Below are 27,909 nucleotides of genomic sequence, written 5' to 3'. Positions count from 1 at the left end.
CATGGAAAATACAATAACTTCTTATTTATGTATTTAATTTGTATGTTTCTCATTTGTAAAATCCTATCCAGTTGAGCCTAATTTATTCAAAAATAAAAATGTTTTTGCTTCATTTATTAATCTTCACAAATGATTAAAAACCACAAAAATATCACATTCTATTTTATTGCATTTTAGTACACAAAACATTTATGATGCACAGTCTATCAAATAAACTTTTTTGTTGAATTTCATTTCATGTTTTTTAACAAAACAAAACAATTTCAGAGGGAAAAAAGTGCTTTACAGGGATTTACCATCTCAATAAATACAAAGACATTGAGGTCTTGTTGGATCCTGTTCTTCACACAATGGCCATGGCATTAAAATACAGATGCACACTCTCTACCCCTGCCAATACTCACACACACACACACACACACACACACGCATACACCCACATACGTCTTACTATGTACAACCCCAGTATGTTTCATATTGTCCATATTGTACCATGACAGCAACACTCTATTTCCCTCTTTGTGCGAGACACACACACACACACACACACACACAAGGTGAACAAGCAACATTAGAAATGATAAATTAGTGACAATACAATTGTTTGGAAATATGAAAATATGTAACTAACAGATTTTGTAGTTTGACTAGTATGCTCATCTCAGACTTCCCTTTGTTCCTCTATCATGTAACATGATTGCCTGAAATCTATTTTCTTCTTACAGCCATAATTTATTAACACACAATTCCAGACACTGTGCATTTGGGGTTTTCCTTCTTGATTAACAGTCAATATGCTGATTCTTTACCAATGGCAGATTTAAAATTCTTGTAATTTGTCCAACACAATATAATTTAAAAAAAACTTTGTTTTGAGACAAATTACAGGCTGAATTTTTAATAAGCTGATTCAGTGCTGTAAAGTAGTAACAATTGAAACGATAAGGCACACAATGTTTCATCCTTTCACCAAAATCTAGTTCTACACCGCATTTCAGTGAAAATTGACCAAAAATGTAACGAGGAAGGTTTTAGTTTTTTGAGATGCCACACAGTCACTTTGTCAATCCTAAAGAAACGTATTTCATTTACATAAATGTTTCCTTCATGGTTGCCGAGAGAGAAGAGTGAGGGGTCTTACCTCTAACGTGGTCGACTGCGCGTGACGGGCCGTGGGCCCGAATGACAGACCCCTTGACCCCTTTAATTTCCCCCTCTTTGTTTATCTTCAGTATCACTTCCTTGGTCAGTTTCATCGCTTTGAAACTTCCTCTATCAAGTGGAGGATGCATTGGTGAAGTGAAGGATGCTGTACATATGAAGCAAAATGGGTCCTTTGCGTGGTGTAAAATACAGTCAGTCATCAGTGGCTGCAGGTGGGATAGTCCTGTCCTCAGGAAAAAAAATAACATACTGACGGATGTATCTTAGTTTTTCCTCCTTCTTCCATTTCTCTTTCCTGGGCTCCTGTAAAATGTGTCTTTTCTCCAATCTGACTCCTACATGACCTCCTACGGGTTTCGCAGACTTCAGTGATGGAGATCAAGGGTGAGGATCCGGAGGTTTGGGGGTCATCAGGGTCGTAGTGGTGGAGCGCTAGCGGCTGAGGGGGAGCTGGGGCAGCGACATGGCCTGGTGAGGGAGACTCTGAGAGGTCAGCATGGAGAAGGGATGACCTGGAAAGCACACAAAAAAGAAGAAAAAAAGAGTGAAATATCGAATATACTGCTTTAAAAGTACCTACATGGACAAACAAAGGAGGTTTATTTGACTTCATACTGCACAAAATACAACTCACTGTCGATATACCCGTGAAGGGCCACCATGCGCGCCCGCTCAGGACTTCCAAAGGGGGAGTAATGCAGCTCATCGGGCAGAGACGAGGGTATCCTGGACTGGAGGTGACCTGGGGGAGCCCCACCGTGCTGGGGCGTGTGCTTTTTGTGTCTTGCTCTGCAGTTTTGAAACCACACCTATGAAGACGCAACGTAACCAGACATCATGTAGCTATATTCTTAAAAACAAATATGTTGATTTATTACAAGAGCAACATTTTAAGAATCATAAATGTTATTTATGATGAATGTGCGTGCATGAACATTTCACTGTCATCTATGAGCGGTAAATACCACCTTACCTTTCCTTATTTTATTCATTGTATGGGATCCAGTTCTAAGTGTATGCATGTTGCTGAGTTATGCTATTTCAATACACACAGCGACAACTCTGCCATGACATGAGTAAATGAATGAGTGAGAGAAGAAAGTGGACATCTGTGTACCGACCTGTATAACTCTCCTGCTGAGGCCGGTCATGTCGGCTAGTTTCTGTAGCGTCTGGGCATCTGGATTGTTATCTTGGGCAAACTGAGATTGCATGATCTGCATATTGAGGCAAAACATTAGCATGAAATCAAACGCTGCCGACATTTGATGATTACAGAGATCTTTACACATTGGATTTCGGGTTAATGTGTATTTTCAGGGTGCTGCACATTTACAAAATAAGCTTCAAATCGAATTCAAAATAAAGTGATTTGAGGTTGAGATAGATGCGATGTGTGTGTCTGACCTGTAGCTGTTCCGCGGTGAAGGATGTCCGAGCCCTTTTGGACGGTTTGGGCTGACTGTCTTGTTCCGTTGGAACTGCTCCTTCTAATGTGATGCCATTGCCTGGAGAGAAAAAAAACACAACGGCCGACATGTGAGACGACAGACAAATGTGTGCAATAAGAACATGAAATTACCAAGATAGTCCCAGGAGATGTATTTGAACCACATAAAAAGGAGCTCTTGAGCTCTTGTAACGTGAGCACTGAGACATCGTAGAGAAGCAGGCCAGACATATCACATGATCAATGATTTGAGAAATGAGAAATGGTACATCTTTAATATTCATGCGGTCTTCATTTGGCTTACAAATTCAGATGACCTCTGTTTGGGAGGACTCTTGAGTAAACATCTGGACGGCGAACCCATTTGCCAGAGCCGCTACTCACCACTCTCAGCTGCTCGTTTGAGGTTCTCCACCATGGTGTCGTAGTGGATCCTACACAGGACCTTCTCCTCCACCAAGCCAAACTCCTCTCCCGTGGACAACTGCCTCTTACACGAGTAGCACGCAAAACAAGCCAAGTGGAAAGCGTTCCCCCTCGCGCGGCGCACCCAGTCGCTGGCGTATATCTGCCGCCCACAGCGGGCACACTTAGTACCAAACCGACTGTGAGGGAGAGAAAAAGAGAGCAGAGGCAGAGGAGGAGAAACAGAATGAGGAATTAGTGCATCGTTGATTGGTTAGAAGCAACATTTTCGGTCGAGATACATTGCCGCGGTAGATTTTAAATCTAATCTTAAGGCCGTCCAAAGGTTGTACATGTATATAAACATAATGGAATAAACATGCAAAGATGTCCTTTTTCTTTTTGATTCTTTTATGAGAGTTGCAAATATGTGTTGTTATAGTTTTGGCAGAGCTCAAGGGGTTTAAGGAAGAAACTTTGGAGAAGGATGTAGCCTTCAGAAAAGACTCCTTAATGTGGCTGCAAGCTGAGCCTCCAATGCAAACAAACCAACACCTGCAATTTCCTGTATGATGCATGAAGGCCCTGACATGTACACATGCGCACACACACACACACACCGGGGAACAGAGCAACACACATGTAAACCACGGAGGTTTTACACACAGTGCAAGACGAACAGAGACTTGGATGACATCACTCTAGATCGCCTCGCTGTAACTGATAGCAACAGTGAGGTCAGGCGGCATATAAACCGAAACCACCTGACGTTCTGTTCTGAGTGGGTGGTGGATGAAAGATAGATGGACAGAAAGTTATGGAAAGAGAGAGGTTATGTGCAGGGGACGGGTTTGTCGGCAAATGCTTTAAGACCATTTATAAATTAGCTCCCAATAAGATATGGATACTAAAATAAGTATTTGAATATGTATAAATGTTGACAGAATGAGCGTAGTCCAAGGGTCAAACCAAAATAAACATCGATTTAAATACCCCAACATTCATAATCTTTCCAGAGATAGGTGTGCATTAGTCCCCTTTCATCTGACTTCGCCACCCTGACTGTGACCTCATTCCCGTCTCCCACTGAATATATTCATCATTTGAAATGGGTCACAATAAGATATTGTTGTTGTTGTTGTTGCTGTTGTTGTTTGTAAAGGCTAAATAGTTTCCTTAAACCACTGAACACTTTATTATTTATTTATTTTCCAAAGGATATATTCATTTGTTGTGGACTATTTTCAGCTGCTAATTAATACACATGTGCTTTGTTGTTAGCTTTGTTGTAAGCTTTGTTTTTGCGAGTTTTCCCAGGAGCAGGACGGTGAAGGACTGACTCTAAATAAACAGCAGGGTCCATGTTCATCGTGTCATGTGACCCATTTATTTGCTTATAATAGTTTTAGTACAACAATGTAGGTCTGTGGCAGAGAGGGATAAGATGCTTCAGGCTTTGGCTACAGTTCCTTTGGGTCTTTGAATGATATATTGTTGGGAATACCAACAATATATCATGTTAACTGATATGTGGGTTCACTGAGCAGCTGGCACTGAGGAGCATCCCAAAAACTCCACTTTAATACCACTGAAATATTATATACATTTCCTGTTTTACACCACAACCAAAATACATTAACCCCCTAATTTAAGAACACATTGTTGGGTTTAATGGGTATAAAACGCTTTACATTTGAGATGTCAGGGTTAGGTTAAGCGCCATTGTTCGGGTCAGCAGCTGCCAATTCTGGTGAAGGAGGTAGGATTTGTAAGCAGCCTGCGAGGAAGCGCCGCCGCAGGGGTAAAACTGAGGGCAAGAAGCACAACGGCGAACTGGTTTCTGCTCAAATTAGGAACATTTCCATATTGATGGGATTGTTTTGTAAAACAGGCACTGACACAGACATTCAGAGCTGATGGCTGACTCGAAATGTTTCTTCTCTGTACGCCGCCTGATGTCAGCCGAGCAGAACGTAAAGAGCACAGCATCCCAAACGCCAGCCAAATTCAAAGAGCTGTCAATAGTTGAAAGGTATGGCGGAGGCAAGAACTGCTGAGGGCATGATGAAAAGAATAGACATGGAGAGAGGAAGTAAGTGGCTGAGGGAAATAGCAAAGTAGACAGCGTCGATGGCAGAGAGAGAGAGAGAGAGAGAGAGCAGGGGGGTTGCCAAGTGAGTGGGTTTGGCAGTGTATCAGTCCACTCAAGTCCACTCTATCTGGGATGAAAGCATACTATAGCCCTGACATCCCACAAACGCATACCCCTCCTTGTGTATATGAGCTTTATGGCCAGAAGTTAAATTGTTCTGCTTGTATTATGGTGGAGAATATTTAGAGGTAATCATTAAATGCCTCCCATTTGAGGATCCCCCTCTTATCGGTCTCATTCTGCATCTGTTTGCCTTCCTAGTCAGTGAACGCAACAATGTCCACACACAAAAACAGCATCTCCAGCACCAGGCCTGGCGTCACTCATAACAAACAAATTCAGATCCGCACCAGAGCCGCGAGACCACGAGTCTTTGAGGCGACCTTGAAATAAAATTAGCTGGCGTAGCACTTACGGAGCGCTTAAGTTGTCACAGATATGTGCAACTGAACCAACAAACCTCTTACAGCCCAATAAAGCCATTCCGGAGACAAATCAACTCCATGGCTTACTGTACTCTGTGTGTGTGTGTGTGTGCGTGTGTGTGTGTGCGTGTGTGTATCATTTCAGATTGTTATGGAGAATTCCAGGGTGTTTCAACAGTAAAAGAGGAAAACATTGTGGAACATTGCGGTTTATACGGCATGACAGCTTGTCAGTTTCATGCTCCGAGACAGAACCCAGAAAAGCTTCAAATCATCCCATGTTTTAACCTCCTCCTCCTCCTCCTCCATCTCCATCTTCATCTCCTTATACCCCTCCCACCCTCCCTCTACCCTGTATTTTTTTTTTTATCTCGTTTTTATTTTGGAGCGATGTCAATCCTCATGCCCCCCCCCCCCCCCCCACAAGGGAAAATCCTCCACCGCATATCTCCCGTTAGCCTCAGACCTCTCCTATTTTCTCCCCTTCTTTCGTCTAATCTTTACTTCTTCCCCCCCCCCAGTAATTCACCTGCTGCTGAAAGAGTGGCTTGAGGAGGTACATGTTTTTAGGATTATTTCTGATGTGCTATGAGAAGACTATAATCTCTATTAGATTCATCCTCAGCGAGTTATTGCGGTTTTAGTACGTGAGGTCTCTGTTGGGCGTTTATGGAATCTAAGATGGGGAAGTGATGTCAATACTACAGAAAACATCTTTCCATAGATTTAAAATAGTAACAAGTTTATAAAATATATTAACCCTGCACAAGAGAACCTTGACATGTCCATGCTCTGTCCGTCGAGACTGCAGTAGCTGTGGACACAGGCAGTTGTCTTTTCTAATCTGCTTTACACAATACATTTTATATTTTATTACTTTGAGTGTCTTTATTTAAATGTGAAGCATCGTGTGACAGATGTCTGATTATAATTTCAATTAAATATTTGTTTTAATAAAACTCAAATCACCCATCTTTGTTGCTATGGAGACATAATCAGCTAACCAGAGTGGGTTGATGAATAATTATTATTACAGCATGCACACACACACACACACACACACACACACATAAAGAGACACACATGCATACATGCACACATCTCGCCCACAGAGTTCCCTACATACATGGACTCTGGTTACACTGTCAGTATCCCAGGGTGCCCCTGATTAGTGCAGCAATGCAACTTCCTGTGTGGCCTGCAGCTCGCGGACGAGGATGATGTTTCTACAGAGGGAGGCGAGGGGGGGTCAGGGGAGGAGCCTGATAAAGAAATAGTTTGCGTGTGCGCGTGTGTGTGTGTGTGTGTGTGTGTGTGTGTGTGAGCAAGCCCTGAGGCCTAACATGGGTTTGAGAGGCACAGCATGGGCTCTGTCCTGCGCCCCCTATCCCGACATACACACACCACCTTCCTTCTCCCCCCCCCCCCCCCCCCACACACACACACACACATACACGTATATGGAGGGAAACCCACTCTGATTTCCTGCTATTACGCCCCATTAAAGCAGCTGTCAGTCCAAAGCCAGATGAGAGGCTGACACAGATGAGGAAATATCTCCAGAGGTTTGAACTCAGCCTGGAGGATCTGGACTCGCTGTGGTGTTTAGGCGAGTATAAATCTGGCCTAAACCCAGATTACAGTTTATATTTACAGTGGTAACCATTGTAGGCTGCAGGCCCCAGTGCTGCAGCAGGGCTTCACTGTTGCTGCAAGATGTTCTCAATCGTTTCTTGTTTTCCAGTCAGTGCGTTTACATGATGGTATAATTTGAATCTTGCTTTAGTCGGACTATGCTATCTTTTGGGGGATCTGCTGTTATCCCAATATACATGGCAGTGAGTAATTCGAATCATTGGCCGAAAGCATGTCAAATCCGATACGATAGGCGGCGCTGTTTTCATTACAACTCGTGGTGAGACAGCCATTTCCGCTTGACCTTAGTCTTCACCACTACCAACAACAACCAACAACAACAACATCAACATTTCGAGAAAGATGGCGAACAGAGAGCGAGGCGAAGCTACATCCCTCTACTATTCTTGCATGATGTTAATAGGAGTACAGCGAATGCAAATGGCGCTATTGGCGTTGTTTGTTGTTTTCTGCCGGCCAGGCTCCCGGCAGTGACAACTTATCGTCTCTTTCGACTTCCGGGTCACGACATGGGAGGGAGGGGGGGGGAGGAGGGCGGCGGGATCTTAAGCATGCGCAAAGACGCAAAGTCCAGTTCCTAATCCAATTCACCGTTACATGCCGCGATAGTCGATTTATCAACCGGATCGGATCGAGTTATCCAGGGGTGTTAATCGGATCGTAGTCGGACCGCACATAGTCGAACAAAGGTGTTTACATGAAACGGATAATTCGATTTCAGTCCGACTAAGCCAGTTATTCGAATGCATGTAAACACGGTCAGTGTGACCAAGGAAATGTAATCTAAATCTATATTAGGATGTAAATGAGGATTGTTCTCAAGAGATTGTAACCATATTGAGGAGAAGATTTGCAAACTGTATAACAGTTTGACCGTTGGTATATTTAGAGGATTACATGTAATGTATTATGACTTTTCTTTGCATTCTTATCTGCACAGTCTCTCATCAGTTATACCACTGATAGGAATGAAACTGTATTGAACGCTGTGTTTTTCATCTCACGAACGGGTTTATGATCCAAACTTTTTAAAACGGTGGTTGGAAATGTTGATGTTTGAAAGGTCTACAGTAAGATGTGCATAATAATCTGTATTTTACACCATTTAATAACTTCTACTGATGTTGAGAAGCCACTACTACTTATTAAAACCAATCTTTGTAAAGCTATAGCTGGGGAACATGTTATTGTGTTTAAGAACTACCCAGCACATGTATGTCCAATGTGGAATGACAATGAAGACATTGTGTTTGCTTCTATTTTAATTATTATCAGGATGCAAAACGGACCCAGGATTTGAGTGATAGTGGTAAGGTGGACGTGGACAGCTTTACATAAAACCTCCGCATGAATGTATGTAATCTGTCGTGTGCCTTTACATGTAATGTTCAGAAAAGTAATGGCCTCATCCTGTTGCCTCGACAACTAGTGTGGACACATTTATCGCTGTGTTAGGCTTTTTATCACATTAAGTGTATTTCATATCATGACAGTGTAGGACACCTGCACCACTCATATGTTCTGAAGCACTGACATATGTTTAATACTGGCTGAGTCCAGTGAGCAGGGCTTAAGTGAAGGAGCATTTTAATGGGGACGGGTCAGGTAAAATATTATTAGGTTGTGGCAGAGCAAACACAAAAATCTCCATTTTGTGAAAGAAATTAGCAAAATGATTGGCAGCTACTGGACATATATAAATAAACAGAGATCTCGGGGTGTGTGTGTGTGTGTTTGTGTGTGTGTGTGTGTGTGTGTGTGTGTGTGTGTGTGTGTGTGTGTGTGTGTGTGTGTGTGTGTGTGTGTGTGTGTGTGTGTGTGTGTGTGTGTGTCAGTGTTTGGACCTTTTTCAGAGTTGTAAATGGAGGCAATGTGTACAGTGCTTTCTTGCTAATATATAAATGTTTCATAATACGGTTTTCGTATATAGGCGAGTGTCAATGTGTGCACATATCTGTTTTATGTGTGTGTGCGTGTGTGTGTGTGTGTGTGTGTGTGTGTGTGTGTGTGTGTGTGTGTGTGTGTGTGTGTGTGTGTGTGTGTGTTGATGTGTGTTTTTTAGTTTGGATAGAAGTTACATTCAGGACAGAAACATGCTGACCAGGCACTCGGGGCAGTCTAATTGCTGGTCTGGAGGCCTGAGGGTCTGGGCTAGAGGACAACTAATTGCTGGTAATTATAAACCTCAGAGCGGTGGCTCGGTGTCAGGTTTCAATCAGACAAACACCAAAGCTCACACACAGTTCCAAGCAGTCGCACATGTGCACACACCGACTGATGTGCACAGTGCATGTGTGTCCACTACACATCCACCAGCGTTAGGCTACAGCACAGAATATTACAATATGCTGTTGCTAGTGTGAACCCCATTTCACCTTAGATACCACACACACACACACACACACACACACACACACAGACACACACACATTCACACAGGCACACAAATATAATCCACACATGCTTAATCAAATAAGTGAATTAAACAAACACAAATGTATTGAATGAATGCATCGGATAGTAAATGCATCCTTGAATTACAGTAATTCAACATCTCTCTCTCTCTCTCTCTCTCTCTATCAATGAGCATACTGAATTTGTTTTAACCCAAGTGTGTACTTGCCTCTATTTGTATATGTTTTGGTATCTCTATTTCTTTATTTACTGTACTTCTATTCCATAGCATGAAAATAAAAAGACAACATCTATACAACAGAGAATGATATGAGTATGACACAGATGTGTAAAATAGTATGATTCCGAGTCTAAAGACATCATTAATTATTTGTATTTGTATTATTGCTATTGTTGTTGTTTTATTTAAAGTTTGCTTTGTTTGGTTTTCTGAAAATTAATAAAATAGATGTGATATGTTTTATTATTACAAGGACAAATTCTCACATGTCCACAATGGATGATGAGGCGCCTTATCGTGAAGTAGAAATAAATCCGAATATATCATGTTTTCTTTTTCCTCTCTGTTTTATGACCCTTTGTTGCACTCAGCCTTTTGTTTGCGGGGCCGACTGAACTCAGATCGCTGCGCGGTCAAACGGGCATTTCCGGTGATTTCCGTTTGTTTCTAAGTGATAAAACCGCCACCGCGCGCATCGTGTGGCACGTGGTGCATTGACGACGTGTTGATAAGTCAAAGACTGGGATCCCCCCTCCCCCCTCCCTCCCCCCTCCCCTCCAAATGCACAGCCTATATCCCGATACAACAACGTCCTTAGGCCTGCTCCATTCAGGCTACGTTTTTAAGATAAAGCACATATTTTTCCAAAGGTTTATTCTGCGAGGCTCGGTATGCATTGTTCTTTGTGGAGCTACTGGACATGTTATGTTTTGGATAGCCATAATAAAATTGCGCATCGTTACAACTCGACTATTATTTTGTTTCAGACTTTGAGACGTTTAAAAAAAAAAAAGAGGTATTTTCAGGAACACCCAAGGCAACCCGCATCCATCTCAAAGGAAGAGGGAGAGAGGGAGAGAGAGAGAGAGAGAGAGAGAGAGAGAGAGAGAGAGAGAGAGAGAGAGAGAGGGAGAGAGAGAGGGAGAGAGCTGTGTTGGCAGAAGAGAGGTGGTATTTTGAAAACACGGTCATAAACTTACCCTACCTGAAATAATCCATTTTACAGAAGATCTCTTTGTTTTTGATGTAGCAGCTGCTGTGCTGACGCAGCGACGTCCTGCACACGGAGCACTCCAGACAGCGCACGTGCCAGATCAGGTTGTTCACCTGTGAAAGAGAGAGCGTCCATGTCAACCCGATGATAGATCGCTACAGTAATGCCTTGCAGTGTGTCTATGGTGCTGAGTATCGTACATGACAACATGTATTTCCATCAACATTAATTCAACAGCCCAATCAAGCAATTTACATTGTAATACGTTAATCTAGTATTACATTAAATATCACCAAACTATTTATATAACATTTGCATATTTTACAGTGCCACTATCCGCTCAGTAAGGAGTGGATAGTGGAAGTATATCCTTTATTATTTGACTACTCAATTTAAGTGAATTTTAGTGAGTCAGTGGTGCCAAACTAATTTTTTTATAAATAATAAGACGATTTAAGGCTTTTTAAATTTAAGGTTTTTAAAGGTTTTTGCTTAGAAATCAAACAATTAGCCCGTAAAATGACTGTAGTTCGTTTTTCCTATAAGTCATATTTTCTGCCGAAATGCATGCATTCCTAATATTGAGTAATATCAAAACCAGAGCATCCGTCTTAGGCTTTAGCTAACATTTTCTGGCACTGTACATTTTTTCTCCCAATAGTAATTAAGATTGAAATGTATAAAAAGGAAAAAAGGAAATTAATATTAATTGTCAAGTGTTGAAAATAAGAGACTTAATTGTGATGGAGATTGAAAACGTATTTAAATAATTTCGAAAGTTTGCAGATAACAAAGCCATTTCCCTTCCTCAACAAAAATATTTAAACAATTCAAGTTATAATTTTTCGAAGTCAGCCTAATTTTGTCGAGAGGTCGTGAAGGCTGCCGAAGGCATCTCTAATCTAAATGCGATCATGTTCATCTTAGAATATTTGTATTATTATTATGGTGATTGTAGCTAATATGGCATCTTTTATCATAACCATTTAAAAACGTTTTAAATAAATATAAATGTCAGCTAATAAGTCGGTTTTTTTACAGCATCGGCCATGTGAAATATTGAACTGGCACAAAGAAATATAAACACGAGATTTTACACAAAAACAGAAGAGAAAATGTAAAAACAAAATAAAAATATGACTAACAACATAGACCAAAATAAATGCTTCATAAAATAGTATTACATGTATAACATTAGTTCATACATTAACAATTAGGCTATATTTATTTATTTTCAGTTAGATACATTTTTTAAGAAAAAACGTGTATTTTTAAATAACATTTAAAACTAGTATTGGAGATGATATCCTAATAAAACGAGACTTTGACCCCAAAACAAGTCAATTCACACTTCCTGACGAACACACCCAATTGCGCGCGAGGGAGGTCTGTTTTGGTTATAAGCAAGCGGGCGCACGCGACCAGTCCGGGCGTATTGACAGTGAAGCTGTAAAGAGAAACAAATGGAAACATCCCTGTTGTATCTGCACCTCATCTGGACGCTTCACTGAGGAGCAGATAACAGGGCCTTCGCTTAGAGACAGGGTGTGTGTCGAGCCAACGGGTGTATGCATTTTGTAAAACTAAGAAATAAATATACATTTATTTATAAGTATTTATTGGTCGATATGTAGAGTTATGGGTGATATTTATGTCCTATTCTTGTTATATATTTGTGCATGGGTTACATTAAAAAGTGCATATTATAAAATAAGGACCCCTACAATAGCCCAGGCCTTCTGTTTATTCCGCAGCGTAACACAGCAGGCCTGTCCAAACCAGAACAGGACCCGAGTCAACATGGCACCCTTCTTCAGTCATTTGTTGTTAACGTGAATGCAGCGCAGAAAAAAAGAGAAGGCTAAACAAATAAACAAGACAGCCCCAGAAGAAAGTAGTCCCTGCTCTGACCAGGCGGGCGTGTTTCAGCCTATTTAACGGTTTGCATAGCCGGCTTCTCACCTTCAGCAAGTATCGGTCCGCGATCTCCTGACCGCAGCTCGTGCACACGTTCTTGCCGATGGACGGCACCGAGCTGATGGTCGACGTCGGCGAGCACCCGGAGGGGGTGGACGGAGTGCTGGGGGACGAGCGAGTGTCCTCCCGCTCCATGTTGGACCGCTGGGATTCTCCGTCCGAGTGAGACTGCAAGAGGGCATCGGCACAGCTCAGCGACACACAGAACGATCCCCACAGAGGCAGCTTCACGACCTGTGCTCGATATCAATGCGCGCAGAAGTCACACGCGTAAAACAGACCATGCATTGGCGATAGTCGCGCCAAATGATTCACACATGAAAACAGGACACGTTTGGAATAAAGCTCTCACCATTGGCGCGTGCTTAGAGTCCACACTGCAGCGCGAGACTCCCGGTGCGCCCTGATGCTCCGTGGAGATCACCTACAAGACAACGTTCAGTAAACGGCAAGTCTTCATCACTTCTCCCGTCTCATCCTCAACTGAGAAATTTGCACACATCTCTCCGAGGCTGCTCCTATATAAAGTGGTTAAACCCGCCAAAAGGGCCCCCGCAACAAAAGGCACATTTTAATGAAGCTATTTCAATTTGGATTGATTTTTCCCTGCCCTTAACCCGCGCCTCTCGGAATAATAGTATTCTCTTTGCAATCCAGGACAGGAGAGTGGAGGGGGGGAAAACTACCTGTAATTACAAATAGCTTGAACCGCTGTATGGGTAAGAGGGACCCGGAGTGTCAATTGCAACTGTCAATCAGAGAAAGGCAACGGGTCACCCAAAGAATTGCAAATTTGATTTTTAATGGCTGTAATTAAAATCTAATTCTTCTCGGGCGAACTGGCAGCGCTCGAGAGGCTCGCGGACCGCAAATCACGCTATTCATAACAGAGAGGCGCGTGCCTCTTCACAGCGGCTGGCGCGTGCAGCTGATCTCAGTACACAAGCCGTGATTCTTGTGACATCACAGAGACAAAACAAAACGCACGCAGGCTGCAAACAAACGGCTCTTTTTTTTTGCAACAGCAGATCCGCTGAGCGCTAAAGGGAGAAGATTACGCGTTTGGTAAATACAAATAATACCACGAGGCTAAACGTACTGCATCGTTTTACTACAACTATCTTGCTCTACGTCATCACATATTCTAATAATTCCGTCAAAAATAAACAGTGAAGGCCCACACCATATATGTGTGGGTTCGTCTCCAATTTGGACCTTTTACGCACAAAGTTGAAGCTCAGCGGTTTCCAAAGTGTTAGTACCTTCTTCGTGGGAATTCCTTCGGACAGAATATTATTTCCCTCTGAGAGAGGGGACAAAACTTCATTTTTCCAGTACATGAACCCCTGGAGTCTCACAGCGGTCGGTCAGTGTCTCCAAACTCGGCGCGTAGAATCAGAAGACTCGGCGATGGGCGTCAAAACGTGTACCATCCGTACCATGCATGGATTCGGGTGCAACTGGCGCACAGCTTTGTTTTTAACGCAAAATTATCTCTCTCTCACTCTCTCTCTCTCTCTCCCTCTCACTCTCTCTTAAAACGCTGCTGTGCGCGCCGATCTGACTGCTACTGGATGCAAACTACAGAAGTTGTGAAGCTCAAGCAGAGGCGTGGAGTTGCTCGCTGCTCCTCGGAGAGCCTTATTTAGAACAGAACGAGTTCTTCCTCTCCTCGTTTCCCCCTCTCTTGACTTTTGGGAAGGAGTCTGACGACAGGAAGTGAATCAAATTGAGGGGCTGGCAGCTTTTACTCCAAGGACTCATAGGTGCAGAGTCGACGGGTGCGCAGAGAACCAGCGTCTCCGCAGAGGTGCAGTGAAAGTTGGTGCGGCTCACTGCTGCCTTATAGTTAAAGAAGGGGGAGGGTGAAGGAAGACTTGCATATGCGTGACAAGGGTGGACACACTTTGGAACAGTTATGACAGAAACGTACTCAAACTGCTGCTGTTTGATATCTCAGGCATATATAGCTGCTGCCAGACCCAAAAAACCCAATGCAAATTATAGCTATTTATATAATTGCCATTTATTTGCTACTAGAAATAAACAACCAAAACTAACGCAATGATTACGTACTCGGGTATATAAATAGACCTTTTTACACAGTGTTTCCACACACATGTTGGGTTGTACCCTACATTCAAGCTCAGTCTGCATGAGCCTCAATGATGCCTCAAAATAAACAATAAAATAAGCAAAATGAAATTTAATAAAATATAACATCATTGACGAATATAATTGATTCCATTGCCATGGCGCAGTTATCTCCTCCCTCTCGTGTAATGTCCATTATCATCAGGATTTAAAGTGTCGCTTTTTTTACAGGCAATTAAAAATGTTTTCGTTTTATTAATTAAACATATTTAAATTCCGCATGTTATGTAAATATAAAGATAAATGTATGGTTAGAAATAATTTTCAGGGCAGAACAACTAGAGAATAACCACATATGTAAAGTGTAAAGAGAATTTACGCATTAAAAAGAAAGAAATAAAACATTTGGCTTGTAGACCGGTTTGCATTTTGTGTTCGTAATTGTTTTTGGCTAAATAAACCAAACAAACAGAACTATTATGAATTGTATATATGTTTTAATCATGTACAGAGTCGAGGATCTGATGCATATGGAACACGAATGCAACGAGTCCTTTAACGAAAGGGACGCCCGGTGACTCCACACCGGTTCCGCTCACCGACGTGTCAATCAGGCTTCCCCAAAGATCCAGAAATATGAAAATATATATGGCAGAAATGATCCCATCAAAATAAACCAGACCGAAAATAAATTAGGAAGCTTGAAATTATTTTGAAATATTTAACCAATTGAAAATACATTTGAATGAACAGGTATTTCATTTAAAACAGATAAATACACACAGTTAAAATAAAACACTAATTTGAACTAATGACCATTATGAAAGTCTTCAGTTGGAGGATTTTCCAATCAGAAAGACATTAAAAAAACAATGCTGATTGATGTCGAGAAGTAGGATTTGATTGGTTCGCTGCTCCTTCATCTCATCTTGCACCATTAAGTCTGCCGATCTCCATCCTGCTGCTATGCTATCTGACCTAATCCGGGACATATTTAATCTTAGTAAATTTAAAAAAAAACATTATTCTTTCAAAGAACCTCTGGTTGGCACGTTCCTTCTCCAAGCCACTCCATTCAGAGTGAAATACCAACATATTTTGTCCTTTTCTTTTGCCTTAAAAATGTCTTTATAGTCTCACTCAGGACAACCAAACTCAGATCCCCCCGGAAGTAGAGCGCCCAACAAAGAAATCAATAAAACAAATTTAATTTTACAATAGGGTTTCCACATTAAACCAATGGGCAAAAGGCCTCCCAAATAACATTATTTACTGCATCTTTTGGTTGACTGCACAAAAGCATAATAAACACAGTCAATATTCATCACTATCTGGGGAAAATAAAAGATAACTGTGGCTCAAAACATAATCAGGATTAGAGAAACAATGGTTCATAAAGGTTCTGTGATAATTCAGGACTGCATTCTTTAACCGATGGTGGCTTAATGCGTTTCATTTGCAGCCTCCTCAAGTTTCTCATGAATGACATGCAGATGCTTTTCCACATTTCTCATGAAACAATATCAGCATAAAAGCGTGGACTTAGTGTTCTAATATTACTGACTAAACATGTCTTCAAACCGAGTCCTGTATTTCATGAGCATGTAGAAAACCTAAAAAATTGCATAAAACAACACGCTGTGGACATGTCAGTCTTTAATTGGTCATTTAAAATAAAGACATTGTGGCAGTGGAAATCCCAAAACTCAACACAACACAAAGAAAAAAATAAAAAGAGTTTGACTGCAGACATATAAAAAGTGAATCCAAGAAAAACGAAATTAAAATATTAGGTAAAGAGCAACGTCAGACAGAAACACTGTAACTTACAGTGTCTCTGAGCGGCTTATCATTTCAACTCCATTAATACAAACCTGATACAAATCTGTGTATTTCATCCTCTTCAGTGAAGTCTTATTATAGTCTTATTGTATTTCACCTTTGAATAATAGGACCTGAAACTAAAAACATGTGAAACACAATAAGAGGATGGGCATTCGGACTCTTTAATAACAACGCGCCTCTTCCCGGCAGCTGTGCATCATGTGACTCACCACTGCAGGATTCACCTGCATTAAAGGTGAGAAAGCAGACCGAGATGGGATCCAACCTGCGCAGCAGCCGGGTATGGAGCTTCTGTTAAGACTCAATAACAACCAAAACAACTAATAACCACTTTGGAGGTACTTGTCCGTGATTGCTGTGAATACTCCCAAAGAGTCTGGGATCTCAAAGAATTGTCAAAACCTTTTATTCCCAGATGTGTATCGTCTTCATCTTGTGTCGAGTCTGTTTGTGTGTAGGCGGGGGCTGAAGTGTGCAGGTGGGGGCGGGGAGTCTCCAGAGTGAGTGGGAGGATGGGTCATCTCCTAAACTTGCGGAAGGGCCGGCTCTGGTTGTTGTGGTGTGATTTAGAGTACGGCTCCCAGCGCTTCCTCTCTGGCGGTTTGTTGTAAACGTAGGCCGACGGGCCCGAGTAGTCATCCTCTGGATTCTCCTCCATCATCTGGAGCTTGGCCTCAATGGCGCGGATTTTAGCACTTGTACTAGAGGCGGAAGAGCGAGAGAAAAAAAAAGAGAAGACGTTAGCGGCGAGGCTGAGGGGGAAATACCAGTGCTGGTGCTGAGTGGCGAACTGAGTGATGGGACAGATCTCGGCTCTTGGCTGAGGGGAAAAGAAGAGGAGATATTAGCACTCTTGGTAATAGGAGGGACAGATGCAGGAGGGAGAGAGAAAGAAGGCTCGCGAGCAAGAGATTACCAGTGCTGCACGAAAAGCAGATGAAAAAACGTGCATTTTAATGGTGAACCAGAATTTGAAGGAGCGAGTGAGAAAGATTACAGTGCAGGTGAGAAGAAGAGTGACCGAGTGAATGAGTTCATCAGGTATCTAAAAAGCCGGAGCGAGGGAATCTCAAAGGGGTGAAAGGTGTTTATAGCTCCTCTATTCGGCTGCGTGCAAAGATTATTCTGAAGTTTACACTAGAACTGAAGAGTGGAGACTTCCCTGAATCCTGATGGCTGATAACGCGCTACGACACCCACCGGATCGCCTCGGTAACAGCTGATACCGTGAGGCCGAGAGGCCTTTGACTGACTGAAGGGCTCCATTGGACTCACGGACTCAAAGTGGATTTGTGTACGTGAGCGTCGGCTCCAGTGTTGTCACAATAATGGAACCTGTTGGAAGTTGCTTTCACAGGACTTTGAGTACAAGTCCAGTTGTACTGTGATAATATAATATAAATTAAACTTGAACTGCTGTTTTGTGAGAAAGGGAACAAGGGCACGAGCTCTCCTAAAATGACTCTAGGACTAAACTTGAAGCCCCCAAAGTGACCAGAAACGACATCCTCCCTGAGTTGGCTCAACCTGAAAAGGTCATTTTTTGGGACGACGTGCATCCACACTAAAATGTTCCGATGATCTTTTCCTCCAAGACTTCCATCTACGCTGAAACACCAACACAAAAAGGGAAATGTTTCTCGCTTAGTTTTTGGTGGCTTAATGTGGGCAGAAGGACAAAACACTGGGGCAGAAACAAATAGATCTATCTGGCTTATTACGGACATTCTCTTATAAAACAGGCCAGAATAACGACAAAAACGTCTGAAGGCGCGGCCGCGTGCGTTTCATACCAACCTGAGGTGGTTGGAAGTCAACGCTCCGTCCTCTGCGCCCCCGATGCTCGACGGCTCCAGGCTCGCAGGCATCGTCTTGTCGTTACGGAAACCTTCGAACCTCTGCGGACGAGACACGTGGCCAACACAAAGCCAAATAAACAGTGATGGAAACACGGAATGGCAGACAGATGGAGAGAGACCAAAGGGGTAAAAAAGGTGGAAGCGAGAAAAAGACGCCGTGGCAAACAGAGACAGAGTCACACCGTCACCTCCAAAATAAATGTGCTCGGTGCATCGTGTGTGGTTTTCTAGACTTGGGCTTGTCAAGATAGTAACGTGTTGTCAGCACATTTTGGGCACAATCACACCTGCTTTTCAAAACATTTCAGGTGGCCGGATGGAATATGACCACGTGACAAGAGAAAGAGAAGAAGATGGAGGATAAGAAAACATCCTGTGTGAAGCAGGCATTCAGGAACCATCAGACTAAATAAGCACTGACAGCAGTGGTCGGGGGAGCCAACTGCAGCTTCCTCCCACAACGACCAACGCTATTAAACTAAAGTATTGATTTGTGTTTGGGTCGGCTCGAACAGTAACCAAGCGGGACAGTGCGTCCAGCTCGTAATCACAGGAGAATAAAGAGGGAGCAGCTGCACTCATTCCTTTAAAAAAAAAAACAGCTTCCAAACATCTCCACCAGGCAACACAGAACTCTCGAAACCTGCGAAGAAGAAGAGACAAAAACAAAACAAAAAACATGATTGGCGTGAGAAAACCCCCCCGGCGCTTGATGCAGCAGCAGCCAGTCGCAGGAATATGATGCTTAGATATGAGTCGGGGTAAGTGGGACTTTAATCAAGATACATAAATGCACAAACACGGGCTTACATACCATCCCACAACATAAACGACATGTATAGCCAAGAATAGGTTTAAAACAATGACCATTCCAGGCCCTTCACTTCCACTTGTTCCTTAAGGCGAGGAGCTGGAATGTCGATGTACATGTCAGGTCATACTGACCGTGCCCAGAGCTGCACTTATAGGAACGTCAAGTTTAAATGTTTCCAATTGCACCTCTGATTTTAAATAGCCTATAATAAGCACACAATCGCTTCATAAAGGATTAAAATCCGTGTTTAATGTGTTACAGATCATTATGGACGCTCAGGAATGTAAGCGATGGTGCATAACACACGCTAAACTCTGTATTATACAGAAAAAACCGGTACTGAATTAGGACACAAATATTAAACTGGCAAAACTAAAAAAAGATTTGGAAAGCCATATAAATGTTTATGAAGAGTTTGAGGCAACACTTCAATAAACTTTCAGCGTTGTGTACTTCCTTCCTCTCTTTCAAAACTATGTAATAAAGTCAAGATGGAAGGCTGGAAACGAGACAACAGCTTCCAACGCCGACCGTCTCGGACTCTTTTATCACAGCGCGGCAATTCTGTGTCGCAAAGACACGCTTGCAAAGAAAAAATGCAGCACATTTGACTGGACCTGAAAGATGTTAAAATCATACTTGTTTTTAATAGAGACAATTTAGATTGACATGTCTGTCTCTAGGCTGTTAAAGCATGACATTATTACTCGTGTAATTCACCGTAGTCAGCTGGTTGATCAGACTCAGAACCGGCTGATGTGTTTGCAACATCACAGCCATGTGTGAGAATACATCAAATTAAAACTTAACCCAGAGCTGTAGCCCCGCCTTTCACGCCCTAACGGCTGAGCTGGTTGGGTCTTACAGAACTCTCTACGGCGGCTTTGCCCGCCCCGCCACTCTCTCGCTCAGCGGCTTGAGCCCAGCAGCTGCTGTGCAGAGTGCTTAAAATCCCACGCAGGGAGACCCCACTTCCAGTGTTTCAAACACATCCAGACAGAAATACACACACGTCTTTCAAATAAAAATGGATTTTTAATATGAACCCATGTGAACCTGTGCATATAGTGTGCTGTAGCTCAGTGATGCAGTGAAACGCCGTCTGGCTGAGGACTTAATGAAAGTGGATCAAACTCAGATGGCGGACACCATAATCCTCACTATGCGAGTAAAGTATTTCATTTGGGAAAACATCCATAGTGGAAATGAACTGAGGCCACTGGAGACGGTGTCGACAGACGTTGTGAGTAAAGTAGTAAAATAGCTTACATTTTGGGTTTATAATGGTATTAATAATCAAAGCTATTTTTGGTTGGAGTGGTGGATTTATCTTATACGTGTTGTCTTGGAGGCGGCAGCTTTGGCCTTGCTCCCTCTACTGTGTGTGTAGGGCGTGCTTCGTCTCCATGCAGGATATCCCTTCATCCATTGCCAGTAGGCGGTCTATTGTTAAAGACAGGCAGGGGTTGTGCTGGGATCTGCTCTCCATAACCTAACTACTGCAGACACGGGTTCCTTAACTGTATTTAAATCTCTGAAAGTCAATGATGAGCTTTTACGAATGCACAGACGTATACTTAGTCCTCGACCAGTGTCATACATAGATGGGATGCGCTTTATAAGATCTCCAGTTTCATGAAACGGTAACCGAGTTTGACACTTACCCTCACCTGTGCATGCGCCCAGCGCACGACCAGCTTCTTGGACAAAGCCAGCTTCCCATTTAAACACTGGATCGCCCGCTCTGCCTCCTGCAGACAAAGAGAGAGAGAGAGAGAGAGAGATACAAATTTATAGATGACGTACTTCTTCTGTGAGTATGTGTGTGTGCACGAGTGTCTAAGTGTGTGAGAGTGTTAGGTATACACACACTTCCTCTGTATAAGGTTTCATATCCCACTGATGGACACTAGCTGTGAAACAAGATGCTTATCACGATCCCCGGGCTCACTCCAAAACAAATACTGCCTACTGAACCTGTGAAGTGTAATATATATATATACACATATATATATACACATATATATATATACACACACACACCAATATATCGTCACTGACTAAACAATTATTTAATTCTTGTAAAATGCTATATTAATTTCACTTCCATTGACAGATTGTGAATTGGAACTTGAATTGTATCAATTAAAATTAGATTTAGTTCCATTTCACATCACACATTTTTGACAGATACATCTTCGATGATCCAACTCTTGCCCGTACATCTCTGGTGTTGAAGTTGACGAAGCAGTAGCCCCGTGGCTGTCCCTCCAAAGGCCCAGACTTGTGGAACAGGAAGTCAAACTGCTTCACATGGCCAAACTTCTCCAACAACTTCACCAGGTGATACCTGTCGAACAGAGGCGTCGTGAGAACATAGAGTAAGAAATGAAATCATATTTATTCTTCGTACCTATTCTGTAAAGGAGTTGTTAAAGAGAACAACGTGTGTATTTAGTAAGAGATCCCACATGAAAACGACTCTGATCTTACGCCACTAAATGCACTCCGCGGTAACGTTGTATTTTCGCATGAAGCCGACAGAGATCTGCGGCGCACTGTATCTGCCAACCTGCAGTCTGTGAATCTGTCAAGTGGGGCTAATGAGAACGACAGCTTTCTCTCCGCGACACCTTTTTAGCAGCGGGCCAGCTGGAGCGGCCGCCCGGCGACAGTAAATCTCTCATGGAGACAATGCTGAGGATACAGTAGCAGGACAATGAGGGAATAAAAAAGAGGAAGCCTCAAATCTCCCCTGAGCACCGAGCTCTGCACAAACAACATCCACTCCCTGTGTGGAGCTGCCTGGGGCCGCCGGACTACCAACACAGAGATGTTGTCACGGCAGAGCTATGCGCAGTGTGAGCATGTGTGGGTCTGCGTGTCACTGACCACTGGCAGCCATGGGAAAAACATTCCTCCTGACCGTGTGAGTTCAGGGCCTCCCGGAGACTCTTTTCCCCTGAGACATGACTGTAAATACCCAGGTGATGATCGCATGTTTCCAATGCATACTGAGCAGCAGGTGCTTTTCACGACCTGTCAAAGCTTTTGTGTATGACAGGATTTATGAGTCATATTCTTGTGCAGAATACAGGACTGTACGAGGCGCGCTCCTCCATCTGATGTCCAATGGCAGCACACAGCGTCCTCCTGATTGATGAGTCATCTCATGTTCTTGAGGGACGGAGAATTCAACTTCAGAAACATTTTAATTTCCTGGTTTTTCTGCTGAATTTGCTAAACAATTTACTCACTTTATGACTGCTCCCGAATGAATTCAGAAAACCACTGGATGTAATTAGTTTGACACAACATGTTTCACTGGAGACATGTTTTACTTGTCATAGTAGGACAGGTGTTACTAATGACATTAACAGCAGCCAAAGGCGGAACTATTTACTCCAGTCCTGTCCTGAAATCTATTGGTCTGACAGCTACAGTAACCCGTTAAATATGTTCAGAGATTTGCTGTCCAGTGAAAACATTGCGTCTCCAAAGTGAATATAAATGTGATATTTTCTGCTATTTGGGTTGAGTAAATTCTGTAATACTTGTTGAGCTAAACAACATATTTTAAAAAGACAGAAACCTTAGATTAGCTGGAAAATGCATTGTCACAAACCTATGATGACCGTATGATAAATTGTTTAAGATTTAACGACACAACAGTATAGAAAGGCGGTCATATAGCTCCGCTGAGTGAATCTCTACAGTCGTAAAATCAGTCAAATGCAACATTTCCAATAATGCATCAGTGATATTAATCCAAAAGCATCATATGTATATAGTAGTAAAACACAGACAGGGACTATTTTACTGCAATATTATTGCTTCTGTACTTTTACTTTTGACACTAAGTACATTTTTCTGATAATACTGGCATACTTGTTTTACTTCAGTTTTTTTTAATAAAGGTCCTTTACTTATTTTTGAGTCCTCATCAATTTCATCATTTAAAATATTGGTTTTCTTACTGTGACATGTCAATATCTCTTCTATGAAGAACACTATATTGACCCATAAAGAGCAACAACAAAAACAAAGCTGAAAATGCACAAACAAAAGAAGAAAATAATTTCCTGTGTTATTGTTTCGGAGCCTTTACCTTGTGTGACTTTCCAATCCTCACAGTGACCGCCGGGTGTTTTATATAACAGGCTTTTATTGTTTCGTTGATTGTTATTTGTAATTCTGAAGGTGTGTGTGTGTGTCACACCACAAAGGACTGTATGGCGTTCATGTTCAAGCATGCATTTATTTACGTGCATGAATGGGACTCAATGCGCGACACGGAGGGTGAATTGTGCGTCTTAGCTCCAGGTTGTTGTAATGTCTTCCACCCTTATGACTCCCTGGGGGCTGGAGGTCAAAGACAAGTTCTGCTTTTCCCAGACAACACCCTGCAAGCTTCCTAAGTGAAGGTGGCTCCTCCAGCATTAGGAGGGTCATTTATAAAGAAAAGATGATATTCAATTAAAGTATTCTGCACTCTGGCAATAGTTTGCATTTGCAGTCTCCGAAATCTCTGAAACACTGATCGGGAGAGGAGACAGCAGTCATTTAAGTCAAATGTTGCAATGCAATCATTTTTCTATATATTCAGATAAATGTAGACTGGGTGCTGTGCATACGTGAACATTTGAGAGAGATTAGATGGCTGACACTCAGAGAATTTTTTTTGGATGCTCGCAAGCTGAACCACAATGGACCGCTACTCCTGGGGGCTGTAAAAACCACCGGAGGAAGAGGAGGAGAGGGGGGAGGAAAGGGAGGGAAAGGTGGGGAAACTGGAAGAGTAAAGTTCATAGAGGGGTTGTTGACGGTAAGGTGAAAGGTGGAGGAAGAGGAGGAGAAGCCAGAAGAAGAGGTGAGCAGCCCAGGTAGGAGACACAAGAGCGAGGAGGCATAGAAGAGGAAGGAAGTGAAACTGGGGGATGTGAGTCCAATCCAGAAAAAGACAAGACAAAAGGTTGGATGCAGAGTAGGTCAGAGGGGGGAAAGGTAAGAGAAGGGGGGGGGGGAGTTTATACTTTCTGGCAAGTCAACTATCTGCAATGTATGCATACTTTCATAAAGATCTCGGCCTGCAGTATGACAAAGTTCATAGTTATAAGTTATTTCATAAAACATCATGACAACTTCCAAGAACTCAACTTAAAATGTAACAAATGGACCAGAGAGCGAACAAAGAGGGAGGCGGTGATGGATTACCACTAATGAGAAGTTCCCCCTCTGAGCAACCAAAGGCACAAAACATTAATATGTGCTGAAAGCTCCAGTTAAACCTGCTGTGTCTCTGCGCTGTGCGAATAAGCATGAAATCGGACTTACGTGGGATGCTCACTCTGAGAGGAGTTTAACACGTGTGATTATTTACTGGTCCTTTCTTTTTTGCTGAGCATTTAAAGAGACGGTAGATAAGAGCATTAGAGTTTCTCTGAACAGAGTTGCTACCGACAAAGAACCAAGGAAAATTAAAGTCTGAAATGGAAGAAACTTTCTTACCTCATCACTTCCTTATACAGCTAATATTTCACCCAGACAAACCAGAGCAGAACCTCTGATCAGCAAATGAGGTGAAGCACGAGAATAATAACACTCTTAAATGTTGCTATTATATAAAAACGTCATTTTAAAGCTGGAGTAGCCTTTTTATTTTTTGCTATTATAAGAAATTCCATTATAATCTTTCATCAAATTGTTAGTCAAGTGTTACCCGAGGCAGTTTTCTGAAAAAGGAAAAACAAATTGAATGAATTAAAGAAACTTGTAAATTAAAATTAACCATTTATGCTTTAAAAAAATATCTTCAAAGAAAGAAATAAAGCCACCAACTTGTCGTACACAATTTTCTGTTTTAAATGACCAAAAAAGCTCCTCCAGAATAAACAATGGCTTATTAATATTCATGGCCACATGTATTCATAATCAGCACCTTGCATTTTAAGTGCACTGAGTTTTGCTTTGGATTACCAGGAGTGAGCACTGCGTACGCTACCCAGGAGCTAATTAATCTTCCCAATCAGCATCAGGGGCCACAGGCATTTCTCGTTTTCCCTCCATACTGTGGGGTAGTGAGCTATTTAAGGAGAGGTAGAGCAGAGCAGGGAAAGGAAACGCCTGTCTAGACGCCCACCAGAGCTACAGCCCATATATTCTCCAGCATCCCCCCACAGGCACACTAACACACCCCTCACCCCGAAAAGCTACCGTCTCTATATATAAGGGTGCTCCCCACACTGACATTTGGACTTTTGCACATTTAGACACTAAACTGCACACAGAAATGCAATAATGGAAGGTTTGCATGTGCATATGATGTTGTTGACGCTAATAATGTACACACAGACACCGTAGCGTGTTGAAGCCTGCACTTCCACCAGCTGCTACCAAAACATCAACTGTGTATTTAAACATGCTTACACACACACACACACACACACAGACGGATAGACAGCTTCAGGGTGACACAGAGAGTAAACAGGGCAGGTGAGTGAGGAATGATGGCTGCTCCTTAGCAGAGCAGGTCTCCACGCCTCGCTGCCTCTCCTTCACACACCCAGCCCTGCCTGCTCAGTCTCAGCCTGCGACACACACACACACACACACACACACACACACATAAACCCACACACACAGTTAATCAATCATATATGCACACACAATGCATTGCCTCTCCATGAGGGAGAGCATGTCAACTTAAAAGGCAACACCTCAGGTTCATAACATGGACTGACTTACAAGAACCTCAAATACACTTGTTGCTGCTAAAAGCCGAAACTAACTTTGTTTTTGTATTTTGCTGGCTGGATCATTTGAATCTGAACAGGTGTATATTTGTAGTGCAATGCAGTTCTGTTTTTTTCAGCTCCAATAATTTATAATCACTTAAATGTGAGGAGGACAGGGACTGTGTATTTGTGTCTGGAAACCAGAAGTTGATTTACTTACTCTGTAATTTTGGGATCAATGTTGCCGATCCACAAGCGGTTTCCATCATGGGCCACACTCTCTGACATGATGGAGGCATTTTTCACTGTCCCTGCTGAGGAAGACATGTGTACTCTGTGGAAGGCAGGAATAGAAGACAGAGAAATTCAGTTTACAAAGAAAGGCAGAGATAAATAGACTGTTTTGCATTTGTGTCAGATACTCAGAACAGTAAGCTGTTATTTGAAGGACTGCACATATTGCCTTACATACAAACTATATGAAACTATGTGATACTAACTACATCTCTCTGGCTTAAACGATAGATCAGAAGGCATCTAGAACATGAAGACAAGTTATTAGAAAAGATATGTCCACCCATTTGACATCTATGTTTAAACCACATTCAACTGCGAATGTCCGTGCCTGGACTGTTAATGGGCCCCACACAGTTAAGTGTGCATACATCGGGAGTGCTAAATCCATGAAGAAAGTGCTAACATCAACTTTAATTGAGAGTTTATTCATAGAGATAAAAAATCAATTAGATGCACTTCAATTAATTAAAAAGGCAATCATGTGTCAGTTCACTTTGATTCATTCGTCGTTTTATATATTTAATAGAAGCACGTTTCACCACATGTTACGCCGTAGCATCAGTGCGTTCATTGCACATATGATTATAACGTGACATGTGAAACGCAGTGACGGGATCGTGGTCAGACACGTTTGAGACGCAGAGCAACGATCCACAATGTCAGCATTCATTTTCTCTTGTGTACATTTTGCTACCGTTTAGATATCGAGCTCCCCCCGGTAATCCTTATTGTTGAAATCAGGAAGTGATCGAGGCACGTTACTTTTATTCACTTTGCATTCGCTTAATTCGTATAAAATAATACAGAGAGAAGACCTGTGATATCGAGGTTTCGCTCAGAAACGTCGACTTGCTCCAAGCTAACGATAGCTTAGCGAACCGAGGGATGGTTGAGTTACTACCCGCGCGTTGTTCGCTGGTTAACCGACTGCGTGACGTTAAAGTGAAACTAATGTCAGTCATTAAGATGGCAACATGTTAAAGATAAATTAAATATATCCACTAAATGGTTAACAGTCCGTTTAGGAAGAGCAGCTGGTTGCTATCAGTTAGATAGCTTAGATAGCATCACTTTACCTCCTCGATCTGTCAAACTTCCTCTTTGATAGCGACTTAATTATTAAACTTAAATTGCTTAATCCCTCTTCGGGATGATTCCGTTACACACTAGTCATACCAAGCAATGTTTATGTATTCCTCCTGTAAAACTGAACAGGTTAGCTAGCTCGAAGGATAAGCTGTCGCCTTGCTAACGTCCCACAACAAAGGCGCAGGGTGATGTTGTAGTTTGTTGAACTGTCTGTGGATTCGAGAGGAGATACTCCTTTTCAATTTTGGCGTGTCCCGCATGTATCAACTCGCAACTCCGAGTCATCTTGGCTTCACGTTTCAGGCAGGAACTCCGCCCA

The 27,909-nt window shown here is 42.4% G+C and overlaps 2 protein-coding genes across 3 annotated transcripts; both read right to left on the bottom strand.

The window, feature by feature from the left end:
• Positions 1–145: 145 nt before the first annotated feature.
• lhx6a (LIM homeobox 6a) lies at positions 146–14,582 on the bottom strand. The gene is made up of 9 exons (XM_056432521.1): positions 14,121–14,582; positions 13,211–13,282; positions 12,844–13,026; positions 10,873–10,994; positions 2,999–3,219; positions 2,572–2,672; positions 2,286–2,381; positions 1,799–1,973; positions 146–1,676 (listed from the first exon to the last, which is right to left on the bottom strand). Exons 1-9 carry the CDS (start codon positions 14,196–14,198, stop codon positions 1,597–1,599), a joined length of 1,128 nt encoding a protein of 375 aa, XP_056288496.1. The 5' UTR covers positions 14,199–14,582; the 3' UTR covers positions 146–1,596.
• Positions 14,583–16,138: 1,556 nt separating this feature from the next.
• rbm18 (RNA binding motif protein 18) lies at positions 16,139–27,893 on the bottom strand. 2 transcript variants are annotated; one of them, XM_056432147.1, is made up of 6 exons: positions 27,578–27,893; positions 26,425–26,538; positions 21,694–21,820; positions 21,135–21,221; positions 18,595–18,695; positions 16,139–17,498 (listed from the first exon to the last, which is right to left on the bottom strand). In XM_056432147.1, the coding sequence occupies exons 2-6, from the start codon at positions 26,529–26,531 to the stop codon at positions 17,315–17,317; spliced, it is 606 nt and encodes a 201-aa protein (XP_056288122.1). In that variant the 5' UTR covers positions 26,532–26,538; positions 27,578–27,893; the 3' UTR covers positions 16,139–17,314. The 2 variants fall into 2 exon arrangements, with proteins under 2 accessions (XP_056288122.1, XP_056288123.1); XM_056432148.1 differs by having other exon boundaries at positions 21,141–21,221.
• Positions 27,894–27,909: the final 16 nt, after the last annotated feature.

The sequence above is a fragment of the Pseudoliparis swirei genome, chromosome 15, assembly GCF_029220125.1.
Source record: "Pseudoliparis swirei isolate HS2019 ecotype Mariana Trench chromosome 15, NWPU_hadal_v1, whole genome shotgun sequence".
In the NCBI taxonomy this organism is placed as follows: Eukaryota; Metazoa; Chordata; class Actinopteri; order Perciformes; family Liparidae; genus Pseudoliparis; species Pseudoliparis swirei.
Note: the sequence above shows the minus strand (reverse complement) of the source record. Positions and strands in the feature narration are given on the sequence as shown.

What these genes read in the sequence shown, in the direction of transcription:
- lhx6a (XM_056432521.1), bottom strand. Translation starts at nt 14,198, where the DNA reads ATGTACTGGAAAAATGAAGTTTTGTCCCCTCTCTCAGAGGGAAATAAT. An exon ending in AAGGAATTCCCACGAAGAAG is followed by an intron (nt 13,283 to 14,120) that starts GTACTAACACTT and finishes GTTGTCTTGTAG; the next exon opens with GTGATCTCCACGGAGCATCA. An exon ending in CGGACCGATACTTGCTGAAG is followed by an intron (nt 10,995 to 12,843) that starts GTGAGAAGCCGG and finishes TCTCTTTCACAG; the next exon opens with GTGAACAACCTGATCTGGCA.
- rbm18 (XM_056432147.1), bottom strand. Translation starts at nt 26,531, where the DNA reads ATGTCTTCCTCAGCAGGGACAGTGAAAAATGCCTCCATCATGTCAGAG. An exon ending in TCAACTTCAACACCAGAGAT is followed by an intron (nt 21,222 to 21,693) that starts GTACGGGCAAGA and finishes CTTTGTCTGCAG; the next exon opens with GAGGCAGAGCGGGCGATCCA. An exon ending in TTGACTTCCAACCACCTCAG is followed by an intron (nt 17,499 to 18,594) that starts GTTGGTATGAAA and finishes TTCCGCCTCTAG; the next exon opens with TACAAGTGCTAAAATCCGCG.